This window comes from Heptranchias perlo, chromosome 5 (assembly GCF_035084215.1).
Source record: "Heptranchias perlo isolate sHepPer1 chromosome 5, sHepPer1.hap1, whole genome shotgun sequence".
Lineage (NCBI taxonomy): Eukaryota > Metazoa > Chordata > Chondrichthyes > Hexanchiformes > Hexanchidae > Heptranchias > Heptranchias perlo.
The window spans coordinates 136394270-136404951 of record NC_090329.1 but is presented as its reverse complement, the minus strand read 5'-3'; the positions used below and the strand labels follow the sequence as shown (position 1 = coordinate 136404951).

Below are 10682 nucleotides of genomic sequence, written 5' to 3'. Positions count from 1 at the left end.
CCTGATGGAGAGAATCCACTCACTGAGGGGGGTCCTGATGGAGAGAATCCCCTCACTGAGGGGGGTCCTGATGGAGAGAATCCACTCACTGAGGGGGGTCCTGATGGAGAGAATCCACTCACCGAGGGGGGTCCTGATGGAGAGAATCCCCACTGAGGGGGGTCCTGATGGAGAGAATCCCTTCTGAGGGGGGTCCTGATGGAGAGAATCCCCTCACTGAGGGGGGTCCTGATGGAGAGAATCCCCTCACTGAGGGGGGTCCTGATGGAGAGAATCCCCTCACTGAGGGGGGTCCTGATGGAGGAAATCCCCTCACTGAGCAGGGTCCTGATGGAGGGAATCCCCTCACTGAGCAGGGTCCTGATGGAGAGAATCCCCTCACTGAGGGGGGTCCTGATGGAGAGAATCCCCTCACTGAGGGGGGTCCTGATGGAGAGAATCCCCTCACTGAGGGGGGTCCTGATGGAGAGAATCCCCTCACTGAGGGGGGTCCTGATGGAGAGAATCCACTCACTGAGGGGGGTCCTGATGGAGAGAATCCCCTCTGAGGGGGGTCCTGATGGAGAGAATCCCTTCTGAGGGGGGTCCTGATGGAGAGAATCCCCTCAGTGAGGGAGGTCCTGATGGAGAGAATCCCCTCTGAGGGGGGTCCGGATGGGAAGAATCCCCTCACTGAAGGGGGGGCCTGATGGAGGGAATCCCCTCACTGAGGGGGGTCCTGATGGAAAGAATCCCCTCACTGAAGGGGGGGCCTGATGGAGGGAATCCCCTCACTGAGGGGGGTCCTGAAAGACTCCTGCTGTAAATCAATAGATAAATAAAACAATCGGACAGACATCACAGCTGATTAAAGAATTGTAAACTTTAAGACTGTACATCCATTTAAGAGGCAGGCATGTCGAGCTCAGGAATCGGTCACCACTCGGTACGTTCTCTTCACCCTTCCACTGACGCCAGTCGAGGGAGTGAGGGTCAGTCTCTGAGCCGCTGCTCCACTGTTTGGTGGGGATGTGGGAAGGGACGGGGCGGGGTTTGAATTCAGTATCTCTGATATGACAGTCTCTCTGTCCCTGCTGGATTTGATTTGCCCCGTGCCCTCCTGGTTAGATGCTGACCAACGTGTCAATCATACTGTGGGAGGAGAGAGAAAATCCAGAAGGTGAGCTTTCATTTTATGGTCACATTTACATAGAATTTACAGCACAGAAACAGGCCATTCGGCCCAACTGGTCCATGCCAGTGTTTATACTCCACTCGAGCCTCCTCCCTCCCTACCTCATCTAACCCTATCAGTATATCCCTCTATTCATAGAGTCATAGAGTCATAGAGTTATACAGCACGGATAGAGGCCCTTCGGCCCATCGTGTCCGCGCCGGCCATCAGCCCTGTCTACTCTAATCCCATATTCCAGCATTTGGTCCGTAGCCTTGTATGCTATGGCATTTCAAGTGCTCATCCAAATGCTTCTTGAATGTTGTGAGGGTTCCTGCCTCCACAACCCTTTCAGGCAGTGAGTTCCAGACTCCAACCACCCTCTGGGTGAAAAAGTTCTTTCTCAAATCCCCTCTAAACCTCCCGCCTTTTACCTTGAATCTATGTCCCCTTGTTATAGTACCCTCAACGAAGGGAAAAAGCTCCTTAGTATCCATCCTATCTGTGCCCCTCATAATTTTGTACACCTCAATCATGTCCCCCCTCAGCCTCCTCTGCTCCAAGGAAAACAAACCCAATCTTCCCAGTCTCTCTTCATAGCTGAAGCGCTCCAGCCCTGGTAACATCCTGGTGAATCTCCTCTGCACCCTCTCCAAAGCGATCACATCCTTCCTGTAGTGTGGCGACCAGAACTGCACACAGTACTCCAGCTGTGGCCTAACCAGTGTTTTATACAGCTCCATCATAACCTCCTTGCTCTTATATTCTATGCCTCGGCTAATAAAGGCAAGTATCCCAGATGCCTTCTTTACCACCTTATCTACCTGTTCCGCCGCCTTCAGGGATCTGTGAACTTGCACACCAAGATCCCTCTGACCCTCTGTCTTGCCTCGGGTCCTCCCATTCATTGTGTATTCCCTTGCCTTGTTAGTCCCTCCAAAGTGCATCACCTCGCACTTTTCCGGGTTAAATTCCATTTGCCACTGTTCCGCCCATCTGACCAACCCATCTATATCGTCCTGCAGACTGAGGCTATCCTCCTCGCTATTTACCACCCTACCAATTTTTGTATCATCAGCGAACTTACTGATCATACCTTTTACATTCATATCCAAGTCATTAATGTAGACCACAAACAGCAAGGGACCCAGCACCGATCCCTGTGGTACCCCACTGGCCACAGGCTTCCAGTCACAAAAACAACCTTCGACCATCACCCTCTGCCTTCTGCCACTAAGCCAGTTTTGTATCCAAAGTGCCAAGGCACCCTGGATTCCATGGGCTCGTACCTTCTTGACCAGTCTCCTGTGGGGGACTTTATCGAAGGCCTTACTGAAATCCATGTATACCACATCCACTGCGTTACCCTCATCCACACGCCTAGTCACCCCCTCAAAAAATTCAATCAAATTAGTCAGACATGATCTTCCCTTGACAAAGCCATGTTGACTATCCCTGATTAATCCTTGCTTCTCCAAGTGGAGACTAATTTTGTCCTTCAGAATTTTTTCCAATAATTTTCCTACCACTGATGTTAGGCTCACTGGCCTGTAGTTCCCCGGTTTTTCCCTACTCCCCTTCTTGAATAATGGTATTACATTAGCGGTCCTCCAGTCCTCTGGCACATCCCCTGTGGCCAGAGAGGTTCTGAATATATGTGTCAGAGCCCCCGCAATCTCCTCCTTTGCCTCACACAGTAGCCTGGGATACATTTCGTCCGGGCCTGGGGATTTATCCATTTTTAGGCCTGCTAAAACCGCCAATACCTCCTCCCGCTCGATGTTAATATGTTCGAGTATATCACAGTCCCCCTGCCGTATTTCTATGTCTACATCGTCCTTCTCCATAGTGAAAACAGATGCAAAAAATTCATTTAGAACCCCTCCTACATCTGCCGGCTCCACACACAGATTGCCATTTTTGTCCCTAATGGGCCCTATTTTTTCCCTAGTCATCCTCTTACCCTTAATATACTTATAAAACATCTTAGGATTTTCCTTTATTTTGCTCGCCAGTGTTATTTCATGGCCTCTCCTTGATCTCCTAATTTCTTTTTTAAGTATCCCCCTGCACTTTTTGTACTCCTCTAGGGCTTCCTCCGTCTTTAGCCTTTTGTATCTGCCAAAAGCCCTCCTTTTTTTCCTAATCCATTCTCGTATATCCCCTGACATCCAAGGTTCCCTGGAGTTCTTGGAACCACCCTTGACCTTTACGGGAACATGTTGCCATTGTATGGTCTCAATCTCCCTTCTGAAAGACTCCCATTGCTCCGATGCGGATTTTCCTACAAGCAGCTGATCCCAGTCCATTTTGGCCAGATCCTGCCTTATCCTATTAAAATCGGCCTTCCCCCAATTTAGAACCTTTATTTCCGGCCCCTCCCTATCCTTTTCCATGACCACCTTAAATCTCACCGAATTATAGTCACTGTCACCAAAGTGCTCACCTACTAGCACTTCTTCCACTTGGCCGGCCACATTCCCTAGAATTAGGTCCAGTACCGCCCCCCTCTCTTGTAGGACTTTCTACATGCTGGCTCAAAAAGCTCTCCTGGATGCACGTTAAGAATTTTGTACCCTCTAAGCCTTTTACACTCTGAGTATCCCAGTTAATATTGGGGAAGTTGAAATCCCCCACTATTATTACCCTATTATTTGCACAATTTTCTGAGATTTGCCTACATATCTGTTCCTCTATCTCCCCCTGACTGTTTGGGGGCCTATAGTACACTCCCATCAAAGTGCTTGCCCCCTTTTTGTTTTTAAGCTCCACCCATATGGCCTCATTAGAGGAACCTGCTAATATATCATCCCTCCTTATGGCAGTAATTGATTCTTTAATTAATATTGCGACCCCCCTCCTCTTATACCTCCCCCTCTGTCTCGCCTGAAGATTCTGTACCCCGGAATATTGAGCTGCCAGTCTTGCCCCTCCCTCAACCATGTCTCTGTGACAGCAACAATATCATACTCCCATGTGTTTATCAACACCTTCAGTTCATCCACCTTATTCGCAAGACTCCTTGCATTAAAATAGATGCCATCCAGCCTTGCCCTCACATATTTGCCCTGTCTTCCAAGCTGACTTGTTTTTTTCTCTATATTTGGCTGCACATCACCCCCTATTGTAGCTCCACTCTGTATCCCATCCCCCTGCCAAGTTAGTATTGGGCCAACACCAACAGGCGGGTGCAGCGGGCATTTTTGGGCACAATCGGATTTCTAGGACAAGATTTTTAACGTATTACATATAAAGGTTGCGCCGTTGTGAAAGGGAACGGGCAGAATTTTGTGCCTTGAATTTTCTCAGTGAGGAGGTTGGAGGTGGGAGTCCCAAGTCAGTGAGATTCTGTAATATAATTCTACGATCTCGTGCAGCAAAAAAAAAACACAAACGTATCCCTGGGCACGATCTGTCACCCAAAGGCCCCGAGATTCCCGCCGTGCTAATATCGGACGGATTCACTCTGCAACGCAGTGCAGAGACCGACAACGGTGCCACAGGCACCTCCCAGTCACGAGCAGGCAACTCACAGTACATTAGGTAGCTTAAGAAATGCAATCAAATTAGTCATTTCTTGCTACGCTTTGCAATGAGTGGAGAGGGAGACCTGCGACTTTGGTCAGAGAGTGTAGAATATTGAAACTACAGACTGTAGAACAGTTTATCCTCTGCCGGTCCAAGTAAAGGATCCTGGTAATTGGATCACGGTTCACGTGCGCGGTACAAAAGTTAAACTGCACAAAGCTGCCCCTAAATCTTTTCCATGAAGGCTGCAGCCTGTGTACATTCTCCACTTTACGCTAACTCCCTGACACGCTCCCCAGTCCCCACAGTCGTCCACACCTTTGAAGGCTCATCTTGCCCCCACCCCTGCTAGGTGTTACCCACAGGGTAATTGCAACCCCAGAAGTCCAGCTCCTTTCAATCGGCATGTGGATCAATGAGAGACCCTCCTTACCAGTACAGATAGTAGAAAAAGGACATCAGATAGAAGGACATCTTGCACCAAGCTTCCTTCTGGCAGTAGTTAAGAGTATCGTCGTTCATCACTGTGGCTGGATCGTACATTAACTCATTACTGTCCGTGGGGCTGTGAAAATATCTGCAACACACAAAGAAGAGAAACACCAGCTGGGATTTGCCTCTTTGAAATTCCCTCCATAAATCCCTCCCCCTCTTCACCTCCCATCCCTCCTTTAAGACCCTCCTTAATGCCATTCTATGACCATCCTTTGGCCACCCCTCCCCATCTCTGCTTCTTTGGCTCAGTGTCCATTTCAAATGGGTGGGGTAGAGCCTGTAATAAGGTAGGTGGGAGCTGGAAGGAGTGGGTTTGATGGCTGAATGACGTTTCTCATCTCATGCTTTATTATGTGGCTAAATGTGTTGAATTGTTGACCTGAAAATGCTATTCCAGAATGTCTATTGACACCACTGTGAAAGCCAATGAGTTGGAGGTGGGGTGGGACTTATGGCAGGACTCTCAGCAAATAGAGTCTATTTTACAGCAATCTGTCTATTTACTCAGCAAACAGAGTCTGTTAAAATAGTGCACGACAGCAAAGAGTCGACACAGTCTATTTAAAAAGAGTCTCTGTGAACCACAGAAAAAAAACTCATGACTGAAACTACAGCAATGTCTCCTGATAGATGCAGGATGATTTCTCTAACAAAATGCAGTGAGTGGAGGACAGTAACGTAATACAAATTGATCATAAAGAATTACATTACACAGAATCACGGAGAATGTACAGCACAGAAACAGGCCATTTGGCCCAAGAAGCCTTCGCCGGTGTTTATGCTCCACATAAGCCTCCTCCCTCCGTACTTCATCGAACCCGACCAGTATATCCTTCCATTTCTTTCTGCCTCTTGTGTTTATCCAGCTTCCCCTGAAATGCATCTATGCTTTTCGCCTCAACTACTCCTTGTGGCAACGAGTTCCACATTCCCTCCATTCTCCGGGTAAAGAAATTTCTCCTGAAATCCCGATTGGATTATTTATCCAGGAAAATGCAGTGAGTACACGACAGTTACGTAATACAAATTGATTATTCCTGCAGCCACATGCAGTGAGTGTGGGATAGTTACAAAATACAAATTGATTATTCCCCCAGTAACATGGAGTGAATGGGGGATAGTTACATAATACAAATTGATTATTCCTCCAGTAACATGCAGTGAGTGGGGGATAGTTACACAATACAAATTGATTATTCCCCCAGTAACATGCAGTGAGTGGGGGATAGTTACATAATACAAATTGATTATTCCTCCAGTAACATGCAGTGAGTGGGGGATAGTTACATAATACAAATTGATTATTCCTCCAGTAACATGCAGTGAGTGGGGGATAGTTACAAAATACAAATTGATTATTCCTCCAGTAACATGCAGTGAGTGGACGATAGTTACAAAATACAAATTGATTATTCCTCCAGTAACATGCAGTGAGTGTGGGATAGTTACAAAATACAAATTGATTATTCCCCCAGTAACATGCAGTGAGTGTGGGATAGTTACAAAATACAAATTGATTATTCCTCCAGTAACATGCAGTGAGTGGGGGATAGTTACATAATACAAATTGATTATTCCCCCAGTAACATGCAGTGAGTGGGGGATAGTTACAAAATACAAATTGATTATTCCTCCAGTAACATGCAGTGAGTGGGGGATAGTTACAAAATACAAATTGATTATTCCTCCAGTAACATGCAGTGAGTGGACAATAGTTACATAATACAAATTGATTATTCCTCCAGTAACATGCAGTGAGTGGGGGATAGTTACATGATACAAATTGATTATTCCTCCAGTAACATGCAGTGAGTGTGGGATAGTTACAAAATACAAATTGATTATTCCCCCAGTAACATGCAGTGAGTGGGGGATAGTTACATAATACAAATTGATTATTCCCCCAGTAACATGCAGTGAGTGTGGGATAGTTACATAATACAAATTGATTATTCCCCCAGTAACATGCAGTGAGTGGACGATAGTTACATAATACAAATTGATTATTCCCCCAGTAACATGCAGTGAGTGTGGGATAGTTACATAATACAAATTGATTATTCCCCCAGTAACATGCAGTGAGTGGACGATAGTTACATAATACAAATTGATTATTCCTCCAGTAACATGCAGTGAGAGGACGATAGTTACAAAATACAAATTGATTATTCCTCCAGTAACATGCAGTGAGTGGGGGATAGTTACAAAATACAAATTGATTATTCCCCCAGTAACATGCAGTGAGTGTGGGATAGTTACAAAATACAAATTGATTATTCCTCCAGCAACATGCAGTGAGTGTGGGATAGTTACAAAATACAAATTGATTATTCCCCAAGTAACATGCAGTGAATGGGGGATAGTTACATAATACAAATTCATTATTCCCCCAGTAACATGCAGTGAGTGGACGATAGTTACATAATACAAATTGATTATTCCCCCAGTAACATGCAGTGAGTGGGGGATAGTTACATAATACAAATTGATTATTCCCCCAGTAACATGCAGTGAGTGGACGATAGTTACATAATACAAATTGATTATTCCTCCAGTAACATGCAGTGAGTGGACGATAGTTACATAATACAAATTGATTATTCCTCCAGCATCATGCAGTGAGTGGGGGATAGTTACATAATACAAATTGATTATTCCTCCAGTAACATGCAGTGAGTGGACGATAGTTACACAATACAAATTGATTATTCCTCCAGTAACATGCAGTGAGTGGGGGATAGTTACATAATACAAATTGATTATTCCTCCAGTAACATGCAGTGAATGGGGGATAGTTACATAATACAAATTGATTATTCCTCCAGCAACATGCAGTGAGTGTGGGATAGTTACAAAATACAAATTGATTATTCCTCCAGTAACATGCAGTGAGTGGGGGATAGTGACATAATACAAATTGATTATTCCTCCAGTAACATGGAGTGAGTGGGGGATAGTTACAAAATACAAATTGATTATTCCTCCAGAAATATGCAGTGAGTGGGGGATAGTTACATAATACAAATTGATTATTCCTCCAGCAACATGCAGTGAGTGGGGGATAGTTACATAATACAAATTGATTGTTCCTCCAGTAACATGCAGTGAGTGGGGGATAGTTACATAATACAAATTGATTATTCCTCCAGTAACATGCAGTGAGTGGGGGATAGTTACATAATACAAATTGATTATTCCTCCAGTAACATGCAGTGAGTGGGGGATAGTTACATAATACAAATTGATTGTTCCTCCAGTAACATGCAGTGAGTGGACGATAGTTACATAATACAAATTGATTATTCCTCCAGTAACATGCAGTGAGTGGGGGATAGTTACATAATACAAATTGATTATTCCTCCAGTAACATGCAGTGAGTGGGGGATAGTTACATAATACAAATTGATTATTCCTCCAGTAACATGCAGTGAGTGGGGGATAGTTACATAATACAAATTGATTGTTCCTCCAGTAACATGCAGTGAGTGGGGGATAGTTACATAATACAAATTGATTATTCCTCCAGTAACATGCAGTGAGTGGGGATAGTTACATAATACAAATTGATTATTCCCCCAGTAACATGCAGTGAGTGGGGGATAGTTACATAATACAAATTGATTATTCCTCCAGTAACATGCAGTGAGTGGACGATAGTTACATAATACAAATTGATTATTCCTCCAGTAACATGCAGTGAGTGGGGGATAGTTACATAATACAAATTGATTATTCCCCCAGTAACATGCAGTGAGTGGGGGATAGTTACATAATACAAATTGATTATTCCTCCAGTAACATGCAGTGAGTGGACGATAGTTACAAAATACAAATTGATTATTCCTCCAGTAACATGCGGTGAGTGGACGATAGTTACATAATACAAATTGATTATTCCCCCAGTAACATGCAGTGAGTGGACGATAGTTACATAATACAAATTGATTATTCCCCCAGTAACATGCAGTGAGTGGACGATAGTTACATAATACAAATTGATTATTCCTCCAGTAACATGCAGTGAGTGGGGGATAGTTACATAATACAAATTGATTATTCCCCCAGTAACATGCAGTGAGTGGACGATAGTTACATAATACAAATTGATTATTCCTCCAGTAACATGCAGTGAGTGGGGGATAGTTACATAATACAAATTGATTATTCCCCCAGTAACATGCAGTGAGTGGACGATAGTTACATAATACAAATTGATTATTCCTCCAGTAACATGCAGTGAGTGGACGATAGTTACATTATCCAAATTGATTATTCCTCCAGTAACATGCAGTGAGTGGGGATAGTTACATAATACAAATTGATTATTCCTCCAGTAACATGCAGTGAGTGTGGGATAGTTACATAATACAAATTGATAATTCCTCCAGTAACATGCAGTGAGTGGACGATAGTTACATAATACAAATTGATTATTCCTCCAGTAACATGCAGTGAGTGGGGGATAGTTACATAATACAAATTGATTATTCCTCCAGCAACATGCAGTGAGTGGGGGATAGTTACATAATACAAATTGATTATTCCCCCAGTAACATGCAGTGAGAGGACGATAGTTACATAATACAAATTGATTATTCCCCCAGTAACATGCAGTGAGTGGGGGATAGTTACATAATACAAATTGATTATTCCCCCAGTAACATGCAGTGAGAGGACGATAGTTACATAATACAAATTGATTATTCCTCCAGTAACATGCAGTGAGTGGGGATAGTTACATAATACAAATTGATTATTCCTCCAGTAACATGCAGTGAGTGGACGATAGTTACATAATACAAATTGATTATTCCTCCAGTAACATGCAGTGAGTGGGGATAGTTACATAATACAAATTGATTATTCCCCCAGTAACATGCAGTGAGTGGGGGATAGTTACATAATACAAATTGATTATTCCCCCAGTAACATGCAGTGAGAGGACGATAGTTACATAATACAAATTGATTATTCCTCCAGTAACATGCAGTGAGTGGGGATAGTTACATAATACAAATTGATTATTCCTCCAGTAACATGCAGTGAGTGGGGATAGTTCCATAATACAAATTGATTATTCCTCCAGTAACATGCAGTGAGTGGACGATAGTTACATAATACAAATTGATTATTCCCCCAGTAACATGCAGTGAGTGGGGGATAGTTACATAATACAAATTGATTATTCCCCCAGTAACATGCAGTGAGTGGGGGATAGTTACATAATACAAATTGATTATTCCCCCAGTAACATGCAGTGAGTGGACGATAGTTACATAATACAAATTGATTATTCCTCCAGTAACATGCAGTGAGTGGGGATAGTTACATAATACAAATTGATTATTCCTCCAGTAACATGGAGTGAGTGGACGACAGTTACATAATACAAATTGATTATTCCCCCAGTAACATGCAGTGAGTGGACGATAGTTACATAATACAAATTGATTATTCCTCCAGTAACATGGAGTGAGTGGACGATAGTTACATAATACAAATTGA

The 10682-nt window shown here is 43.6% G+C and overlaps 1 protein-coding gene across 1 annotated transcript in view; it reads right to left on the bottom strand.

Annotated features, from left to right (window-relative positions):
* Positions 1 to 876: 876 nt before the first annotated feature.
* The window catches only part of cnih3 (cornichon family AMPA receptor auxiliary protein 3), a 101793-nt gene continuing 91987 nt past the window's right edge, over positions 877 to 10682 (bottom strand). The window contains exons 5-6 of the mRNA XM_067983941.1: positions 5115 to 5258; positions 877 to 1131 (exon numbers count right to left, since the gene is read on the bottom strand). Coding sequence (XP_067840042.1) covers positions 1104 to 1131; positions 5115 to 5258 — 172 coding nt within the window. The 3' untranslated portion in view covers positions 877 to 1103. The remainder of the gene's footprint in view (positions 1132 to 5114; positions 5259 to 10682) is intronic.